The 23,598-nt window shown below is 33.2% G+C and overlaps 1 protein-coding gene and 1 pseudogene across 1 annotated transcript; one reads left to right on the forward strand and one right to left on the reverse strand.

Annotated features, from left to right (window-relative positions):
* Window positions 1-1,196: 1,196 nt before the first annotated feature.
* On the forward strand, window positions 1,197-1,610 carry LOC143621883 (DUF724 domain-containing protein 2-like). Its single transcript, XM_077093173.1, has one exon. The coding sequence runs from the start codon at window positions 1,197-1,199 to the stop codon at window positions 1,608-1,610; it is 414 nt and encodes a 137-aa protein (XP_076949288.1).
* A 3,412-nt stretch (window positions 1,611-5,022) lies between these two features.
* Window positions 5,023-19,322, reverse strand: LOC143621892 (DNA-directed RNA polymerase III subunit 2-like; annotated as a pseudogene).
* Window positions 19,323-23,598: the final 4,276 nt, after the last annotated feature.

Below are 23,598 nucleotides of genomic sequence, written 5' to 3' on the forward strand. Positions count from 1 at the left end.
ATGAAATGTCCACTTTTTTATTTCATTTTAACAAAATTCTAACAAAATGAAAAGGGATAATTCCCAAAATAGTTCAAAATTGGAGAGATAAGACGAAAATAGTTAAAAAGTGATTTTAATTATCAACCTAGTCCAATTAGGGGTGCAAACGAGCCGAGCTGCTCCCGAGCTACTCGAGATCGGCTCGTTAAAAAGCTTGAACGAGCCGAGCTTATTCGAGCCCGAGCTCAAGCCTAAAAGTAAGCTCGTTTAATAAACGAGCCCGAGCCCGAGCTTCACTTATCGAGCTCGAGCCGGCTCACGAGCCTAAACGAGCCTGCCATTTATATAATTTTATAAAATATATATTTAATAATTATTAATATATATATAATGTTATAAAAAAATAAATAAATAAAACTATATAATATTTATTATCTATACAGAAAATTATAATAGAAAAAAATATATAAAAATAATTATATTATTTAAAAAAATAACTAATAAATGGAAAACGAGCCGAGCCCGAGCTTGAAAACTACTTACAAGCCGAGCTCGAGCTTTCGAGCTTTGGAAATAAAGCTCGAAACGAGCCGAGCTCGAAACGAGCTCAAGCTCTTTATAAGTTAACGAGCCGAGCTCGAGCCTGGTCGAGCTCGGGCTCGGCTCGGCTCGTTTGCACCCCTAAGTCCAACCAAATTAATTGGGAACGTGAGATTGGGAATCGTGACGTGAGTTTTGCTAACCACTCACAGATTGACACGTGTAAAGGTGACGTGAAAGTTACTACGAAATCTGTCTGAGCCGATAGTTTTCTAGCCAAAAGCATCTTCCAGAAAACCATGGTTTTCGAAAGAAAGTTAGTGACCCCGTGAGTTTTCAAAAAACGACGGAATTCACGTTTTTTTGAATTTCGTCGCCTCCGACGCATTTCAGGTGAATTTCGTCTACTTCGTGAAATTTCAAAAAAGTTGGAAAAAAAAGGATATTTTTTCAGTGAAGATTGTCTTGTCCGATGAATTTCAAGAAAGTTTAAAAAAATCGATAAATTTACAAATTTTTTTAAAAAAAAAAACGATAATTTACCTATGAATTTTATCTCCTCCGTTGATTTTCATAAACTTTTTTATAAATCCGAATAATGTGTATTTTAAGCTTGTTATATTATGTTTTCCTTTATATGTTGTTCCATTTCAACAAAAATCTCTTATAAAACAATGAAATTTAAGAGAGGTGATAAGATTGAAGTTGTTGATATGGGTTTCGGGTTTGTAGGTTGGTTTTATGATGGCAACATAGTGTCACGGGTTGGGAAGAAGACCTACATCGTTCAGTTCCGTACCCTGCTTGAAGATGATCAGTCCGGGTTTCTTAGAGAGTTTGTGACGGCCGATAAAATAAGACCAAAGCCTACTGATGTTGTTAGTGAGTTTGTTCTCGACCAGAATGTGGATGTTTTTGCAAACGATGGTTGGTGGGCTAGTCGAATTGCTAAAAGCAAAATCGGGGAAACTGAGTATCTGATCCATTTTGACAGCACCAATCAAGATATCATCTACCCGTTTGCTAACATTCGTGTTCATCAAGTTTGGGATGTTGCTAATGATGTTTGGGTGTATACCCGTGACTGAAATTTAGTCGGATAGTACAAATACATTGTAACATGGGTCATCCAAACTAGTTTCACATAAAACTTATCAACAAAGATGATTTATATACGAAACATAGCGATGACCATAGATTTAAATTAAAAAACAACGGATCCAATATTTTTCAAATAAAACTCATCGGATCTGACAACGTGGGCCCAATTCTAACGGAAAAGATATTTTTATACAAAAAACCATCGGATTCAAAATATTTGTAAAAAAAGTCATCGGATCTTACAACGCGAGCCCAATTGTCACAAAAAAGATAAGTTTCATATTAAAACTATCGAAAAAGATGAATTTAATATCAAAACTCATCGGATCTGACAACACTCATTTCAATGCAAAAAAAACATGAGTTTCATATCAAAATTAATCTTTTTCTGACAACTATTCTTTTTATGCAAAAAAAGATAACTTTCAACCAAAAACCATCGAAATTAAATATTTTGTAACAAAATCTATCTTTTCTGACAACTATTTTTTTATGCAAAAAACGACGAAATTCACCTCAAATGCGTCGTAGGGGACGAAATTCAAAAAAACGCGACACCGATTACTTTTGAAAATTCACGGGGCCGCTAACTTTCTTTCGAAAACCATGGTTTTCCAGAAGATGCTTTTGGCTAGAAAACTATCGGCTCAGACAGATTTCATAGTAACTTTCACGTCACCTTTACACGTGTCAATCTGTGAGTGGTTAGCAAAACTCAAGTCACGATTCCCAATCTCACGTTCCCGATTAGTTTGGTTGGACTAGTTTGGTAATTAAAATCACTTTTTGACTATTTTCGTCTTCTCTCTCCTATTTTGAACTATTTTGGGAATTATCCCAAATGAAAATGAAGGAACTTTTCCTTTTTTTATTTATAAACTTTTCACGTCTTTTCGTGTTTAGATCACGTGATTAGTGCGTTTAGGTGTAGTTTTTGACTAAAACCAAATCGAAAAACAAAACTTTGGCTTTGAATTTTTGAAATAGTTTTGGTTTTGATACGATTTCGGTTTTTGCCATTTGAACTTGAAAATTTTATGACGAAAAGAATGTTGGCCGAAAATAATGAATTTATTTATATATAATTTTGTTACCAAAAGTTTTTAAGTTACATATTTATTAAATTCTTATAAGTTATTAAAACAGAAAACAAAAACAAAAATAAAAATCTAGAATTTCGGTTCGGTTCATTTTTTCGGATTTTATTACATTCAAAACCAAAACCGAACTGTTAGTTCAGTTTTTACAAAGGCATGAAATCAAACCGTCGGTTTTTTTCGGTTTTTCGATTTAGAATTGGTTTTTCGGTTTCTTGCACACCCCTAGCCACCGCACTCTTCAATTTAAAGAGTCATGCTGTCCCACTCTAGTCAAACTATGTTGTCTTAATCGGGTCCATGTTGGCTTCAGAGTTAGGCGTTCCCCCGAGAAACCATACTGTTGGCTGCCACTTGACAGTCATTGTATCGCCACAAGAGGAAAACTCTTTAGTGTAACACACGGTGGGACGAAAACCTGGGTGTGTTCGAGATCTAAACTGACAACCTCGCAAGGCGTAGCTCAATCCTTCATTACATGAAGAAACTTTTCCTATACATTTCTTTATTTTTTTGATTATATATTTATTGCAATTATTCTCATTCGATAAGTGCGTAACGTTTTAGGATATTTGATCAACGTGATAGGCTTTCATTTCGTTAAATGCATATGTATGTACTGTTTAAATTACATTGCATGTCTTGCGCTTTATTTGTCGTTGAGGAGTCGGAAACCTTTTTGTGTTAAAATTTATGTCTTTTACGTGGTTTTTATTTGTTAGGGTTTGAGATTTTTGTTTTGTACATTGTGTCATAAGAATTTAACTTATTGATCAAATTGAATGGAGAATTAATTAACCCGAAACAATTAAGGAATTTTTATTTTATAAAACTGGATACATGAGTTCAATATAGATTGCTTTATGTTGCAAAACCAAAATTGTGCATGAGATTATTTGTTTGAAGTGGAATGATTAGAACCTGGTGAAGACATTGGAATAAAATGACTGTAACATGGAAAGTTGAATGAAAATAGCGTTGCAGTGATTGTTATTACTTTAAACCTATACGGAGTATTACATTGTTGGGGTATTAGAAGTTAGAACATACAAGGATTACATAAAATCTTCTTTCGATTATTAGCTTGTTTTGACGTTTTGTTGTAATAATGTGTTCCATGCTACCTTCCTTTATGAAGCAAATGCTAAAACATGTTAACGCCAGCAGCAGATCCAGTAAATATTTTTACAGGGGTTGGAAATTTGAGGGTAAGTTGTTTATCGCTGAATATTAAAATTTTTCGTTACCTTCGGGTCGGGGCACGTAAAAAAACAAAAACAAAATTAAATTATAAATACAAAACAAAAATTATGTAAATCGCGATGCGCATTAAAGCAACAAGACCCCGAGCCAATGAACAAAACACACTGATTTACATAAGTGATAAAAATATGAATGAACTTCATATATTTTTTATATAAAGACAATGACAAAATCAAAAACTATTAACCATATATACATAGCATTTTTATGTAAAATAAAAATATAAATAATAACTAAACATAAGCACTTGTTAATTCAAAAATAGAAATATTAAAAGAGTATACCCTCGGTTTCCCAAGTACTTGTTACTTTTTACTTATTAAAGAAAATGCTTAAATAGAATAATTAATTATCAACTTCACTTCCCCCAAAATACTTCTTCCCGCTGCAACTCACACGGCATTGGAAATTTTTTCTGGCAATACTTTATCTTATACATTCTGTCTTTTCTCCTTTAATCAGTGTTTCATAGGGGTCGGAATCAAAATTTTGCAGATGTCGTTAGGATTTTTTCGTATATATAACAATATAACATTAATTCTTTTTTTTATTACAGGGTACGGCTGACCCTGGGGTCAAGGCGTAGGTCCGCCCCTGGCGTTATCAAGGCGTAGGTCTGCCCCTGGTTAAAGCGGCATTATCTCTTTATGTTAAGTTGAGCATGTCCGCAAGTTGTGCACTCAATAATTTAATGATAAACATAATAATGCGCAGTTGGCTAACAATGCTGTGCTATTTAGTAACATTGGTCGCTAAATTAAATTATCGACGTCTAAGCAACTTCTATACATGATCAACATAGGCATAGCAAAATATGAGAACACATGAACATTAACAAACATCTTTCGCATAATAAGTGTTGAGAATATCAGAAACGGGTATAGTTGGATTCTCGTGTTGGCATAATAATGGAAAAGTGTGATATAATGACAAAATTGGCTATGATGTAGTTGTTAGGTTATTAACAAAGACTAGACCAACTCAATTATATACACAGGTGTGGTGGAAATAATAATATGTATGTTAAATGAATACACTTCCCAGTCACTTATGATTGATCAGCCAACCGTATACGTGGAACTACATTCATCGACTGGAGTTCCTGCAATGAGTAAAGATTAAAGGAAAGGTTCATACTAGCCGATTAGGCGGATAATCACAACAAAACTGAACTTAAAATGTCAAACTGCAAATAATATTAGATGTGATGAACAAAATGAGAAAACTTTAGGAGAGATGTTCAGACTTACCTGGAATAATAGCTTGCACGCGTATGGTAGCTTAACGGCGGACATATTATCCCCGTTCTTGCATGTGGAACAGACCTGAGTTTTTGTTTTATAATTAAAGTATCCTAGCATCCCACATTTTCTACAAACCTGTCAGATATGAAAGAATTATAAAGAATCAAGATTTTGGTAACATTAGTAAGCCTGGCAAAGCATGTGGGTCAGGTCGGGTCAACTAATGGGTCAAAACGGCCATTTTAAAAGGTGTCAACTGGGTCGGGTCAAATAGGGTTCTAACCAAAATGGGCTTAGAAAAAAATCAAAATGAATGCAGACACCATATAATAAGCCTGTTAAAATGGGTCGGTCGGGTCAGCTAACAGGTCAAAAAGGTCATTCTAAAAGGTGTCAACTAGGTCGGATCAAAAAGGGTCCCGACCAAAATGGGCTTAATAAAAAGTATCAAAATGGGTTCAGACACACTATATTTGTTTTTATGGCGACTAGGACAAAGGCAGTGGTGCATCATTAAAAATATATATATACATACGTGTAACTGAACATATGGTATGTACCTGAGCTTCAAAAGGATCACTAGAGAGCATTAACCGCTCATAAGTCAGATTACTTGCTCCATATGCAATCAAACAATCGCGTTCCATTTCTCCCACTCGCAAACCTAAGTAATCATCATAATTATCATTTAATATTAATATTATTATAAAATGTTATGTCAAAACATATATTAACAAGCATAACTCGATCTCACCTCCATTTTTGGCTCTTCCTTCTGTGGGCTGTCTAGTTAAGAGTGTGCGTGGGCCAGTGCCTCGAGCGTGCATCTTATCAACAACCATGTGTTTTAGCTTCTGATAGTATATCGGACCCATGAATATATATGCTTGTAGTGGCGTGCCAGTGGTACCTAAATAATATAACGAATGATAAAGTCGGTTTTGTATTGGATGTGTTTGTATTAACATAATGTGCAAAACGAAGATAAAAACCTGAATATAAGAAGTCCCTCCCGTTGTAGGAAAAGCCATGCTTCACGAGCGTTTCACTGTTTGAGAGATGAAATATTGTCACTTACAATGTGAAATTATATTAAGTTTGAGATGGAAATAATCTAATTAGAGAAAGACTGCACCTTATGTCTTCAATTTTATCTGCATGACCACTTGGTTCGCCAAATGCGCTGCCATAATGGAACTTGCCACATGAAACTCCAGCCTTACTTCCAAGAAGCTCTATCATCTTCCCAACCGTCATTCGACTTTAAATCAAAAAAATGATATAAGGTGAAACGAAAAAAATAAATAAATAAATAAATAAAGATTCTAGATTATAATATTATGTGTGTATGTTAGAACCGTAAGGGGATTCGACTATTTTTGTTTCCCTTGAAGGCACCTGCCACGTGCAAGCCGGGACCCACCCATAGCCTACTAACCATTGGGATCAGATAAAATACAACTTTGCACTGGCAGATGGCTTTTTAAAATATGCGTAATTTCTTATTACTGCTAATAAACACATAATATATCCTACCTTGGAAAACCGTGAGGGTTCATAATCAAATCCGGGCATATGCCACGCTCGGAGAAAGGTAAATCTTCTTGTTGAACAATGGTCCCACAAACACCTTTTTGGCCATGTCGACTACTAAACTTGTCACCGACCTACAAGAAATGCACGTATGATTTAATACAAATCCAACAAAAGAGAAACACCTCAGAAGGGTATAATATGGTATTGTACTACTGTATATCATAAAAATATAAAGTTTTACCTCTGGCCTACGAGTATGGCGAATCATCAACTTCACAATTAAATTATTTTTCTCATCTGAGCATAAAGCCACTCTATCCACAACACACGGTTCCCCTTCTACACCTTTGTGGGTTTGTTTACTTGTTCTATATCGACTGGATGTCATGAAAGAACAAACTATTACCATCAGTCGATCATAAGAACATAATGAAAAATAATGACCAAGTTATATGAGCTCATTTTAAGTAAGCAAGTTTTATTACAGTGACCCGTTATTTATAACCAACTCACATTTGTGATGGATGTGACTCAGCCCTTGCATTTACGGGGCTCTCCTTCACAAGAATAATGTCTTCATGTCTTATAATTTCACCCGGAGACACAATCCCATCATTATCCAAACTCTACACAAAATCCATTAACACGCGATTAATAAATCTCAATTATATATATAAAAAAAACTATATTACAAATATTAAAGTATGGTTATGAAAACGCGCGATGCTACCTGAATCTTTTCTGGATCGTAGTGGGATAAGCGACGCGGTGAACAAATCTGTTTCCATACATTATTTTTTTTACTATCTTCAGTCGCCACATACTTATTTAAAAACCTGTTCATAGACACGAGTATTAAAAGCCAACTTCAAAGATATAATACTTGAACAATGTTCATTTGATATATGATAATTACCTTTTCATTACTATACAACGACCAAAACCGCGATCCAAAGATGCTTTATTCATGACAATGGCATCCTCGATGTCATAATCACTATAACTCATAACCGCAACAGTTGCATTTTGACCTGCTCCAAGCTTATCATACCCAACCTGAAAATGAATATGGTTATAGTTTCTATAGGGGTTGCAATCTCGGACACTAGACGGAAATAATAAGGTTTTGGGTTGCGTCGTGTTCAGGTTGACCTTTTAAAGGGTATTTTTAGTCTTTTAAAGGGTATTTTGGTCATTTTATCTAAAATGAATAGAAGTTAAACTCAGGCATCAAACTTAGTACAAAATCGAAACCTCAAGCCCCAAACTTGCAACTTTTAAGCGCTAGACTAATTGTGTAATTAACTCTAAAATTTAAGCAACAAAAACCTGATAGGTATTTCTTGGGGACTGGTTATGGTGAGGAAACGGAATCAGGCCCGCACAAGCACCTAAGATTGTAAACGGTTCGATTTCAATATGAGTCGTCTCACTGGTAGCCTCTCTTTCATATAAAGCAATCTACACATTGTAAAATTATATACAAATATGAGTCATTGACACAATAGTGAAATGCTTAGTTTCAAATAATAAGAGTTTGGCAAACCAAAGCATTGTTCTCTTCATTGACATCAAGATATTCTATCAGTCCTTCGCGTAGAAAGCTGTCGAAACTGCGGGTCCCGTCCTTTAAAAGTAGAAATGGTTAAGACTTAAGATAGTGACCGAAAAAAACCGAATCGAATTTGTTACAAAAATGTGTGTTTATGTAACTAACCTTCAATTCTTTCATGTGATGATGTTTAACTCTTGACACACCCTTGTCAGCAATTACAAGTGGCCGACAAACACGACCACCATCTGAAGAAATATAAACACAACGCTGCCAACAAACAGAATCGACTTTAGAAGCGAGAATATTGTAGTTTTGTGTACACTAATGTTGATGATACATGTGAGACTAGGGCTATAAACGGGCCGAGCCAGGGTAGGCTTGGCTTGTTTACAAACCGATCTGAGCCGGGTTGGCTCGTTTATCTTAACGGGCTGAAATGTTGAGCTCAAGCTCGGCTCATTACAAACTAAGTTGAGCCGGCTTGGCTCGTTAAATTTATCTTAACGGGCTGAAATGTTGATCTCGAGCTCGGCTCATTTACAACCAAGCTGAGCTGGCTCAACTCGTTTATCTTAACGGGCTGCAATGTTGAGCTTGTGCCAACTTGTGGCTCACTGAGTCAACTCGTTTATTTTTTAACTTCTAAAATTTTTGTCTTTTTTACACACACACACACATATATATATATATACAAATTTTATAATTCGCATATATTAAAATTTGGGCTTTACTTAGCCAAACTATAGTTTTCAATAAATTTTCATTAAGACATGTCATACAGCTTTAAGTTACTAAATCTATACATATGGGCTTTAATTTAACGAACCAACTAACACGTGAGCCACGAGCTGAGCCGACCTTGGCTCAGGCTCGACTCATTTAGAAATGGGCTGACTTCAAACGATATTTCTTCGAAATGAGCTTTTTAAACAGCACTATGTGAGACTATAAAAAAGATATCAATCACTACACGCAACATGTTGCAAGTTCAAAAAGCTTACTTGTTTCTCATTAACATAGATGCTTACAAAATCACCTAGTTTACCCGCCCTTCGTAGCTTTCTCATTCGATCAACAAACAGCTACAATTTATTCAAAAAAAGTTTGTAAGTATCATAGCAATGACCTGATTCATATATTGAAATATTAACTCTAACAACCAAAATGTATGCATAAAACCTGTGGCGTCTTATGCTTGCCGAGGATAAGCCCGTTTAACATAATGAGATACGAACGTGGTGAATGAAGTTCTTCTCCCGTAAGCAGAGACAAGTCAACTCCGAAGCAGTAACACTATAATATTCAGATTATAGACATGGTGTTAATACATGGTCATTTTATGACACTTGCTCATAATTATTCCTCAATTTTTAAAAAGAAATCAAATACCAAAGAAGTAATAGGGCCTTCCTCTAAGTCGGTTGTAACATGTGTCATCAGAGCCAGATTTTTCACCAACCCGCAATCTGCACCTTCGGGAGTATCACACGGGCAAAGCATGCCCCACTAACAATCAAATTATCACAAATGAGTGTACACAATTTCATCAAATTCATACACAACAAAGGTTGTTATTGTGCTTACTTGGCTAGGTTGTAATGCCCTTGGTCCACTAACTTTCCTTGACTTTTCAAACTGCGGTCTGATTTTTGTCATGAAACCAAATGCTCCAATGTAAGATAGCCTTGAAACAATCTATTACAAGTGCAATTTTAGTTTTATCATATAAACCGAAACTTCATAAACTTACTAGAAATAAAAAAAAAAAAAGAAATAATAAAGCACCTGTGTAACGCCTTTCGATTCATCCTAAATCGATTGATATTCCAGTTTCCAGTAGAGAAGCTACGCCCCAAGCCATTAGTAATACCATTTTTGCAATCTGTCAAAATCTGGTAAAAGATAGATGTTATTGAGAGTTATATATTCTAACAAACACCAAAAAGATTTGTGCATTTCCTATCTAATCGAATTGTCATACCAGAGATATATCTTTTCTTCCGTGAGTGAATTTTGACAGATCTTTATCGACTACTTTTTTTATCACTTCATTCATTGACTTGAATAGGTCCTGAAAAAAAGTTTAACAGGATATCACACATAATTAAGACTATTGATGTTGATAAAATTACACATACATTAACGTAAAGCGAACAATTGCTCTAGTTGGTTCATGGACCGAACAACAAAAAACAAACAAGCAACTCACCTCAAATAGTAAAGATATTAGTTGCCCTGGAAGCTCCAGTCGTTTATTGCCTACATAATCCTGCAAAGTCATTAATTTAACGGCCAGTATAGTACACACACAAAAGCATATATGTATATGTATACACAATGATGTTTAGGCTTAATCTTACTTTGTCATCCATTGCATCCTTGTTTATAATTGCATCCATCATGCGTCTCAACATCACCACAACATATACACACTTTAAGTGAAAGTTGTTTTCCCGCACCTAGAAAGATATATATAAAATAATAAAGTCAAGTCGAGATACATTAAAACTCGTATATTGGGAATAAAAATATCTTAGACTTGATTCAATTATTCACTCACCGGAATATTGGGAATTAAATCATCTCGAAGAATACATAGAGCTGCGTCATTCTAAACGAAGCACAGTATTCGACTTTAAAACTATGGTGCAAACATAAAAATATATAAAATAAGAAAAATCAAAATAGCAGATAGAAGAATGCATACCTTATCATACTTGTATTTGCGCTGAATAATCATGCAAAGACAAAAATAAGTTCAAGTTATCTCAATGATTTATCGTATAGAAGTGTATAACTGTATACTGATAGTAACTCTAATATCTTGATTAAAGTTAGTAACTTGCTAGCAAATTTTAATCAAATTTTATTAGGAATTAAATCATCTCGAAGAATACATAATGCAGCAGTCTATATTATTTTTAATCAATTTTTCTAATACATATTAACAATCAAGTTTACCTTATCTTGAAGAAAAGCCAAAGCTTCTTGTTGTGTACGGACACCGGTACTTGCACAATCCTGACAAAAGTGATATAATCATATAAATATCACAATAGTGACATAAAACAATTGAATAGAATTAACAAGGTGCTTACTTGCAGTTAGATTTAGTAACTTACCGCAATAGATGGTAAAAGAAGACTAGCATACCGAGGATCTCTACCAAGCATTTGCACAACTTCTTGATCACTTTCTATACCCATAGCCTTCATCACCACCATAATAGGAACCTAAACAATAAACAATATTAATTTATTATATAGAAGTTAAATTGATAACAGATTACTTTGAAAATAATTTACCTTATAAGCAAATGAATTCAACACTAAATATATTTTCTCCTTCTCCATTCTTATAATTGTTTGTTTTTTTAGTCGCGGTGCTGCTCATGACAGATGCCTGGATGCTGGAAGATGAAATTTATGAATCAGTATGTATAATAATAATAACATAAGCTAATTTACCAAAATAATAATAATAATAATAATAATAATAATAATAATAATAATACTTACCAGCCCTTGTTATCTGTGTCTATAATTATCCTATTCTTTGAAAGTTGTTCTTGAATTATAATCACCTGTAACAATCACCACAATGTTAGTAAAAATGCTCATAAATCATAATAAATAATAAAAATAAAATAGCAAAGACATGAAAATAAAGTATCTACCTTTTCACTTCCTTTCACAACAAAATATCCACCCGGGTCAAGTGGGCATTCACCTAACAAGAATTCAAACAAAAATTAATCAAAATGTTACCATTTAATGATAGATCGATAACTTCGTTTGTCTACATAGGCTTGTAAACGAATCAAACGATTAGTGAACCGTTCATGTATGATCGTTTATTTATTAATTGAACGAATATTAACAATCTTTTTTGTTTTTTTAGTTAAACGAGCGAACATGAACACATGTCACGTTTGTTTCGTTCATTTAAATTCGTTTATGTTCCGCTCCTTTACATTCATTTATTTTCGTTAGTTTACATTCGTTAATATATTCAAATAAATGTTTTAGGGACATTAAATTCGTTTATGTTCCGCTCCTTTACATTCATTTATTTTCGTTAGTTTACATTCGTTAATATATTCAAATAAATGTTTTAGGGACATTAAAATTTGCCTCAGTTTTTAGACTCCAACACTTTGCTATTCATGTTTACTTTTTAAGTGGTTTAAGCTTAGTTCTGTTTATTTGTTTACATTCATGAACCGTTTGTTTATACTATTAACAAACGAACATAAACGAACACGAACAGAAAACAGTGTTCGTTTAATCGTTTGTTCGTTCGATTAATAACAAACAAACACTAGCATGGTCTGTTCATATTTGTCTGGTTCATTTACAAGCCTAGTTTTGTATCATACGAACCGAGTTTCGCCAGCTCATCCTCATCCTTGCCATGCAGGACACAAGAACGGCTCCTTAGCATAATAGGCATTCTTCCTAAAACAACATTATTCTACAGTACAAAAAAAATAAGAAACTTTAATATATATCATATCTTGAAAAGTGAAGTTGTAAATACATTCATTCATAGTTTAAAAGTTAAAACATACCTTATACTTTACAGTTGAATTTTCACCATTGCGATACTCGATGTTCACAAGTATTGGAGCAGCATAGGTTCCTTCACTTAACCGGCAACTTTGAGGATTTATTAACCCGGTCACACCATCAACAATTTCAGAAGGCTGACCAATACAAACATTGGTGTATCTGTTACAAATAAATAAAAACTTAGTACTTGAATCTTTAAATGTTTAGAATCTAATCTACATGAAAACTTTGTACCTGAGATAGATGTTAGGATTGTCGGTTGCTGTCACACGAGCATTTGTGCCAACAATCTTCTTAATGTCGGTTGTTACAAAATAATTGAAAGACTCTAGATGTTGCTTCACCAGACCTCTACACTGCAAAGTTAGCACATACAAGCACAATTTTGGCATATTAGAGCTGCTATGAAAATTAAAGGAAAAATCATTAAAAATAGGTAAAAAAAATATTTCTTTTAGTCTTTTGAAACCACCCAATCAGGAAACGCCAAATAAGCAAAGCTGACTAAGAGACTAGTTTTCATCCTGCACTAAAAACATACAACAAGTCCACAAAACAGCCTATCTAATAATTACATGTGTAAAGAGCTACACACGTATTGAATTTATTGGTTGTTTTGTAAACCATGTTGTGCTTTGGTTTAATTGTCTGTATGAAAACTAGCGTCCTTCGTAGGCGTGCTTATTTGGCGTTGACTGATTGGCTGGTTTTGAATATGTCTATTTTCGAAAAGCTAAATATATTTTAGCAAAAACAAAAGGCGGGTTTGTTAAAAAGATTATTAATTAAAAGATCAATAAAGAAACTTTTTGATTAATATCGAATGTACCTTTAAAAACTCAGAAACAAGTTGTAATTTATCAACGGCAGACTTGACAGGTGCAGCAAGGAGTTGCCTGTCGACTGCTCCTCGTCCACTACTGAAATAAAAACATTACGATCGTCATATATATATATATATATATAAGACTCATGATGATTAAGATTAATATTGATCGTAAAAAAAAACAATATAATAGTAGTGTTGAAGATTATCGTACGGCATTGAAGTCTCCAGGCACCACCATGATCAAAGAAAATTAAATCCAAGTGGTTTCGTAGGGTTTAAGGGATGAATATTATTAATATTAATATTGTTACTAATTTGTTTGCCGTCACCCTACCCTTATTGTTATTATGGTAACCAATGTTTTCCCTACATACATAAAGTCCCTAAACTTTCACAAACAAATAACATGTTTTTTTATGTCAAAGGGTGAGAATAAAGGATGACAACCAATTTTAAATGCGGCGTCAAGCATGATTATACAAATCCCTTTTTGATTTCGATTAATCGCTAGTTGGTACTCCACTGACTAGTCGCCTAGTAATCGCTATTTGGTCGAAATCAGTCAAAACTTTAAATTTTATATATAAAATTTGGTATATATATATATAGAGAGAGTTAAGTTATTCTACAAAGGGTAACAAAAATGAGAAGTGTGAGAGAAGCCATAAATAATTGACATGTGTCAAGTGGGGACAAAAAAAAAGGGTATAGAGGTAATTGTACACATTTTCTCTCTCCACGTGCAAGGCACATGTTAATACCCCCAACATTTTAGAACGTTTATAACTTTTTCGTATGACATTTTTTTTAAAAAAAATATCATCATAATAACAAGCGTTTTTTTATCTTTAATATGAGTATGATTTTTGTTATATAAAATTTAAAACAAAAATCACGTCATTGTGTCTTTTCGCACACCATTGTGTCTTTTCGCTTATCATTGTGTTTTTTTTCGTCATTGTGTCTTTTCGCACACCATTGTGTCTTTTCGCACACCATTGTGTCCTTTTTTCGTCATTGTGTCTTTTCGCTTATCATTGTGTCTTTTTTCGCACACCATTGTATCTTTTTTCGTCATTGTGTCTTTTCCCACACCATTGTGTATTTTCGCTTATCATTGTGTCTTTTCGCTTATCATTGTGTCTTTTCACACACCATTGTGTCTTTTCGCTTATCATTGTGTCTTTTTTTCGTCATTGTGTCTTTTCGCACACCATTGTGTCTTTTTTCGTCATTGTGTCTTTTCGCACACCATTGTGTCTTTTCGCTTATCATCGTGTCTTTTTTCGTCATTTTGTCTTTTCGCACACCATTGTGTCTTTTCACTTATCATTGTGTCTTTTTCGTCACTGTGTCTTTTCGTACACCATTGCGTCTTTTCGCTTATCATTGTGTCTTTTTTCTCTCACCATTGTGTCTTTTTTCGTCATTGTGTATTTTCGCACACCATTGTGTCTTTTCGCTTATCATTGTGTCTTTTTTTGTCATTGTGTCTTTTCGCACACCATTGTGTCTTTTCGCTTATCACTGTGTCTTTTTTCGTCATTGTGTATTTTCGCACACCATTGTGTCTTTTTATCTAATACATAAAACACAATGCTTAATACATGTTACACAATAACTTGAAACGTAAAATACAATGGTAAATACGTATAACACAATGACCTAAAACGTAAGACACAATGGTGAATACGTATAACACAATGACCTAAAATGTAAGACACAATGGTGAAACACAATGGAAACAACATATTACACAATGACACAATGAACAACAAAAAAACACAATTAAGAAAACCCATTAATTTTTTTTTTAATTTTTATATAACAATATGATACTCATATTAAAGATAAAAAAACGCTTATTATTATGGTGAATTTTTTTAAAAAAAATAATAGTATGAAAAAGTTATGAACATTTTAAAATGATGAGGGAATTGACATGTGTCTTGCATGTGGAGAGAGAAAGTCAACAAAGATGGGTTATTACCTTCATGCCCTTTTCATCAATTTTATTTATTAAATTAATCTCAGCCATTTAAATCTAAGATCAATGGACTAGATTCCTTCTCACTCTTCTCATTTTTGTTGTCCTTTGTAAAAATTAAATATTATTTTCAATCTGATTAATCACCACAAAAACCGGTATTCTAATTTAATTTATATATTCGATTAATGTTTGATGGATTACACCAAGGCCCACAATTATGAACTAAATTTTAAGCTCAAACTCCAATAATAACCCATCATAACTAAGTAGAGATGACAATTTATAAACGATACACGAATACATGACACGAACCTTATATGAATTTAACATGTATCGGATATAGCCTTAACAGATTTTATGTACTAAACAGATAAACACGAATCGACCTGTAAATTTTCGTGTCTAAACAGGTAAAAATACCCATTTACCTATTAAGTACTCGTTAGTACTTGATTAGATTTTTTATGGTAGGATTTCTTAAATCATTCTTCAATTCTGATATGCTAGGGTTAGATCGCAACGTCAAAACAAGCATAAACGTATCAGTAATTTAAATCCATGATTTAGTGCTGGAATTTGTTTGTGATGCTTTTATATTTAAGTGAATTAAGTGTCTAATCAACAAAAATCTGACATTAGATCCAAAGCAGTTACAAATGACTTTTTTATGCAAATATTCATGTGCACAAATGAGTATTATTATTGAGTTTGAGCTCGGTTCATGAGTTCTTTTTTCAAAGTCGGCTCATTTAGATATATAACATTAACCGAATCGACCTGTTAGAGATGAAACCTATGTCGAATCGACCCGTTTAGAGATAAAGCACAACTTGAGCTCGACGCGTTAGATAGACCATGCTCGTGTTTCACCCGTTAGAGATAAAATATTAACCTGAATTGACGCATTAATAGATTAATCATAACCCGGTCTGATCCGAGAGAGATAAAAGCAAATCTAAGTGATATAGAATCAATCATTAAGTTTTGTTGTTGTATCGCATTAAAAAAATATCTTCTATTCTGCTTCATTTTGTATATATTTTGATTGTATTACAGCATTAAGTGTATTATAGCATTAAGTTTTGTTGTGTTGTGATCACTCCTAACCGAATAGTTATTATGCGGGTAAATTATTTTAAGAGAAAGCAATCATAGGTGGGATGATTATCAGGTGAAGTAGCCAAAAACTGAACTGAAATGACAAGTTTTTTTATATTTGTCTAGCGAGCAGTGACTAATTGTTAAACCCATTTGTTGGTTTTGGTATCCGTGTTGTCACACCCCGAAAACCTTAATTTAAACAGCGGAAGATTTTTGACAAAGTCATTTGGGTTGTGACAGTCGCTGTTAGCCAATCATAATAAAGTATAGTAAAATAATAATCAAAGTTTGACTTTTCAAAGAAACTTTATTATTATTAAAAACATAAGTTTACACGTGTATAAAAACACGGTTATTACATATCACAGTTTATTCCCATATTTAAACACCACCCGCCTCTTTTCCTCTATCATTAGGAAGTTATCACTTACCTGAAAAACATATTAAAAATCGTATATCAACACAATGTGTTGTTGAGTTTCCATTTATAATAAAAATAGTCTATATATATATCGAAAACAAATTTTCATATAATGATCTTTTGTCATTATATACCAATATCACTTCGTGTGTAATCGTCACTATACACTGAATGATATTAAAAACATCCCGTGTATAATGGTCTACCGCCATTATAACACAAACCCGTGTGTAATGATCTACCATCATTACATCACAAAACAATTGGCATTTTATTTCTTAAACAAATTGTGCTGTTGTAGACGAGCAAAGAATACAACATTACGTATGACTATTATAGTTGATAACCTGATACATACCAGACTCAAAATACGCCCACTTCCAATCCAACGCGATGGAAGTAGGGGGCATTACCCCGATAGATCTACCCATATTTCTATGCTCCATTCTAGGGTTAACCGTTATTTAGCCAACTAGACTCATCCCGCGTTTGACACGGTTTGTAAAATAAAATGCCTTTAAAAATAATATCGATGAAATCAATATGTAATAAAGAATATGCTTTTCCCCCAAAAAAACTTATAAAAACATTTAAAAACAATTCCAGTTAAAACGAGGGGGGCTCTTACGGTGTGTTCCCGAGTCTCATTTAATGAGGGGGGGGGGGGGGGGGAAGCAAGGGGAGGAAAATGTATAAAAGTCATGTTCCCAAGATTTTTTAAAGAAAGAATAGGAGGGAAGGGGAGGAAAAAGAGAAGAAAATTGGAATGTATTTATGTCTTTCCAATATGGAGAGATTACGAAAGAAAAGATCTTAATATATATTTTATCTTCTTTTCATTTCCTAAATTACCCTCATATCAATCTTTATTATAACAAACTTCCATCACGTTCTCCATATGCAGTTTTTTGGCGCCTGCAGTTCTTTTGGGCGGGACAACTCAACCTCTCATCATCTCATCATCATCTCATCTTGAATCAGGTTAGCTTGCTTCCTATCAATTATTCAATGGTTTAACCTAATTGAACACATCTTGTTTAGAGTGTTTAGAAATTAGTTGGATAATACATGAATTCTTGGTTTAATTATTCAATGGTTTGCTTCCTATCACGTTCTGCCCGACCCTCTGCTCTTTTTTGACTAATCTAGGCGTGTGGCCAATTTATCAAATAAATATGTATAAATGGAATAAAGATAAGTGTGTTTAGAAAATATTTGAATAATACATGAATACTTGGTTTAATTATTAAATATTGATTTTGATTTGATTTCGTGTAAGTTCATAATAGAATTGCTTGACAGCTTCATGAAAATAGTTGTACTATGAATAAAAATAAGCAGAGTGTTGAACACATCTTGTTTAGGGCCACAAAGAATCTGAACTATATTAAAGAAAATAAAAATAAGCAAATACGTATAATGAAAATAGTTGTATTATGAATTTGCAGTTATATTAATGTTCTTCATAAATAAGCTAATAACTTGTACCTTATGACAATATTAAATCGTGTCGGTAATATTTTCTTCGTCTACACAATAAAATACAATTGAATTAGAAAACCACATTCGCTTTTTATTTTGTCAATTTCATCATTAAACGATTGGCGAGTAAAACATTACTAATGAGTAGGTCTGCATGTTTTTCCAAAGGAGAGCAACAACAATTCCTGCCAAGTTAAAGCAAAATAATGTAAATTTAATGATGATATAAATTCTAGCAACAAAATATATATTCGGTTTGACGTTTATCGTGTACCTGCTTGTCCAAGTATGAATGGAAAGCTAGAATGACCTTGTCCCCAAACCTTCAAACTTAAAATGCTAAGTGCCAGCAAAACACCACCATAAAGTCCACCAGATATCAAACTATTCAAATTCCTTGTGAACAGAAAACCAACAACACCCCCACCGAAAACAATCCCACCTGAAATAACAACAACAATACATGTTTAAAGAATGTTACATGAATCTTTGCAAATGAAACATTGAAACTTGCCATAAGGAATCCCAAAACAAAAGTCATGAATCTTTGCTGCTCATTTTGGCTCCGTGTCAACATGCTGTGTCGGTTCTGAATCGACGTCTTTTCCATTGACATATTCTTCTACGTTTGAGTCTGGTTTCCCTAGTAAATCATTATCTGATTTTGATGCTTTTGTTGTGTACTTTAAACCTGATTTGCTACCTGAACCGAATGCTTTTATTGCATGTCCATCGTTTATAGCAGTTTGTAACTGTAAAGTAACAATTGAAATAATACTTGTTAGGAATAACTGCCAGATATTCATCACCAGTTATATTAATGAAAATAGCATTGCAGCACTGCCACAAAAACAAATAGCAAACTGATTTTTAACAAATAAACATCACCAGTTATATTAATGTTCTTCATAAATAAGCTAATAACTTGTACCTTATGACAATATTAATAATATTTTCTTCGTCTGCACAACAAAATACAATTGAATTAGAAAACCACATTCGCTTTTTATTTTGTCAATTTCATCATTAAACGATTGGCGAGTAAAACATTACTAATGAGCAGGTCTGCATGTTCTTCCACAGGGCTTATCTGAATTTGCAGAGTGTTAGATTTTTCGTTTGCTACTCATAAAAATCTAGCAAGTTAATTATTTTTAGTTTATTACTTTGAAATAGTTAAACAACCTCCCTAATACCAATAAAATATTCATAGATTTATTGTTTTTTTAGTGAATTTGGCAATTTGCTATGGATGATCAAATACTTCGTGATCAAATACTCCGTATAATTCATGTTGTGCAAGCAGTTGGCTTAATTTGCTTATTGCTAGCTTTCATTACACGACATAGATTGTCTACCAAAAAGCATGCTAATATACCTACTAGAGATGTAATTTTACAACGACGATATGTACGAGAAGAGATGCTACATGACCTTTCAAACAGCGGTAAATGCCGTGAACTCATTCGTATGAATGAGAGGGCTTATATGAAATTGTGCAATATCTTAAAGCATGACGGTGGGCTTCAACCTACTCAACGAATGTCTGTTGAAGAGCAAGTTGCAAGATTTTAGGTAATGACATGAGAAATAGATTAGCCTCTTGGATATACCGTCGTTCTAGATCAACAACCAGTAGGTGCTTCCATAGAGTTCTACGAGCAATTATATCGTTAGAAAGTCATTATATTCAACAACCTAAAGGTGATATTGTCCCGAAAGAAATTCAAGAGAAAACGAGATTTTATCCTTTTTTCAAGGATTGCATAGGGGCTAATGCTCTTGCCGAAGGTAATAAAATTATTCAGGAGAGCAATAAAATACTTGAAAGGGTTAATCATCGCGAGTTCACGGGGGATGAAATTATTATAGAATTGGAACCGATGGGTTTGGGACCTGATGAAATAACAGTGGCTTTCAATTATTTGGTGGAGAATCAAGCTAAAGCAAGATCATTATTTAGTTGTTCTCCTAATATGCGGTTGCGTTTATTGAAAGGTATGATGAATTTAAGTAATTAACGGAGTTAATAATGCATTTATCTAGTAAAGTTTATGATTTTGTTTGGTAATTTAGTACGTTTATGACTTTTTTTATTATTTCTTGTTTATTTGACTTTTTGTTCATGGATCTTGAAAGCAATTAATGGTTAAAGGATTATTTTTGTTAATAGTTTTGTGCTTATTTGGTTATATTGTCTACTTTAATATACTTTGTCATTGTTGTATTTGTTAACCTTAAGATTTGTGTTGAAGGGTAGTTTGGGAATTTATGATAATATGATGAAGTATTTGAAACCGCATGTCAAATTTAAGTCAAAATTGTACACATGAAATAAGTAGACTTTGGTATGATCAGAGAGTAGACTTTGGTATTAGACATAGCAGCGACAACACATCTCGAGTCGCATAGCACGTTTATCAGTTCATTTCAGCACAGTTCAGGACAAAAACAGTTCGTTTCAGCAATTTTAGGTTTTTTTCAGCAAAATTTTTCAGCACGTTTCAGCAAAAATCAGCAAATTCTGCTCGTTTCAGCACAAAAACAGTCTGTTTTCACTTTTCAGCAACGAGTTAGCAGTTTCGGCGTGTTTTTTGCCCGTTTAAGCACGTGACAGGTCTTTTAACAATAAAATTCAGGACCGAAAACAGTTTATTTTGGCCCGTTTGAGCACTTAAAACGGTAAATTCAGCACGTTCAAACTATAACTTTCAGCACGTTCCATAAAATGACCGGAACACCCTCGTAACCAAACAATGAGTATCATTCCTGCTTGTTGAAGCTTCTGAACTTCTTCTTGACTCTTGCGATATTTCACAACAGCCCATATCATAAAGTTCTTTAGCCAACTTTTGATGGAGATATCATTCCTTCAACCGGGCATCCAATACCCACGAACACGGATATTGAGCTTTGTAGCAGCATGAACAACAGCTCGATAACGAGACAAACTTTGGTCAATGGTACAATTAATGTTTAACTTTGAGAAGGACTCAGATGCAGATGCAAAAACAGCTATATCCTCTGCACCAGCAACTTCAAAATCCTAGTTAAACTAATAAGTTCCATCTGTTTATGTTGGCAAAATTAATAATCTTTTAAATTTCAAGAAAGATCATGTACCTTCAACTTAGGTACCAGTACAGGTAAGCTTGTAGTATCCAAGTTATTTAATGCTTCAATAACCTTTGTTGAATCAGCCAGCTTTAGGAAAATATATAGAAACCTTCAAATATTATCAAATGTGTTTTTTATTTTAGTTTTACTTAAAGGGTATAATAGTAAAATAATAATTTTCTTTTCTTTTCCTTCCAACTCGGGAACACATAAAATATTTAAAATCCTTTATTTTCCCTTCCTTTCCTTTAAACTCGGGAACACAAAAAAAACATTTTCATCTCATTTCTTTTCTTTCCTAATTCCCTTCCCCTCCCCTCCCCTCCCCTCCCCTCGTTAAATGAGACTCTGGAACACAGTGTAGAGAAACTCACGGGTTGAAGTCATTTTCTCCAAAATATGTGTGTCCTATATTAGTACACGTTTTATTAATAAAAACCTTGTTTGAGTCTTAGTTTATAAAAGTCTTTTATTTATTATTCCTACTTTAATGTTCACGTAAGCATACAAGCAAATAAAGTCCTAACAATTTAACATACGTATGGTTCGGTTTTTCGTTGTTTATTAAGTAATTTAATTAATAATAAAGCTAATATATAATTATATTAAATATTAGAGTTTCAGTTGCTGGAAAGTTTAAGAAGATATTAATTTATTTATTTTTAATAATTCTTGTCGGTTTCGTCGGTTTTGCCAGTTTTGTCGGTTTCGGGTTTAAAAACGAACCGATCAGCATTTCGTATAAAATAAAACTTTTATGACATGGAAAAGACTTGTTATATATATATATATATATATATATATATATTAGTTAAGTTTTAGAAGTTATTTTATAAGAACATGTCATTTCTCATTTTTGTTAACATTTTCCTAATTTAGCAACTTTTGACGTTTTCGTGTCGGTTTTTACGACACGAATCGTCTAGGACCAAGTCTAGTTATTTTGTCCTCTTATCATATATCACCCTATGCCATATATGAGTGTTATACAACTTTAGGGGCTGTTCTAAAACAGTCCCTAACCGTTGTGTCGGTTCACATTAAAAAGTCGGTTTTTCGGTTAAAGTTACCGACAAGCGAACTAGACTTAGCAATTTCAAACCTAACATCCCATGTATTAAATATACACATTATAACCTATAATTCATCCTAAATATACATATTTGGTCATATAATCTCAAATAGCACATTTAAATCGGATTTCAAGTTCCTAATTTGCAATCTATGTTTATCAATAATATGAACAATCAAGTTTATCATTTTTCATATGAACACTTATCAAAATACAACTTAATTTTCCAGATTTCAACTAATATTAATGAGTCATTCAATTCATCAAGTTCATGCATTTCATAATTTTCTAAGTGTTTATTTGACAAAGTTTCTTATTATGGTAACTTTTAACCCTTGTTAACCTTTTCCAACACATCCTTTACAAGTATTATCAAGTAGCAAACTTGTTTATTTCATTCAACTAGTTTGACCTAGATTTCATGCATCTTATTATCCTAATCAAGTTTTTATCTCTTTCATTCATTTTTCCAAAGTCTCCATTCTTAGTAAGCATTTAACAAGTAATTCATGTATTTTTATGTTCTTGATTATAACTCAAGTTTGTATGAATTTTTAGCATATTACCTATTCATTATTCATCCAATTCAAGTCAATTATCCCAAAGATCATCAAATTCAAAATTTTCATTTTGAACAATTATTAAAGTTTCTAAAATTAGAATTGATCATAAGACTTAGTTTGATTATTCTCTTAAC

The sequence above is a fragment of the Bidens hawaiensis genome, unplaced genomic scaffold (genome assembly GCF_021521415.1).
Source record: "Bidens hawaiensis isolate Kalapana, Puna unplaced genomic scaffold, B.hawaiensis_p1.1 tig00000326_1, whole genome shotgun sequence".
NCBI classification, from domain to species: Eukaryota; Viridiplantae; Streptophyta; class Magnoliopsida; order Asterales; family Asteraceae; genus Bidens; species Bidens hawaiensis.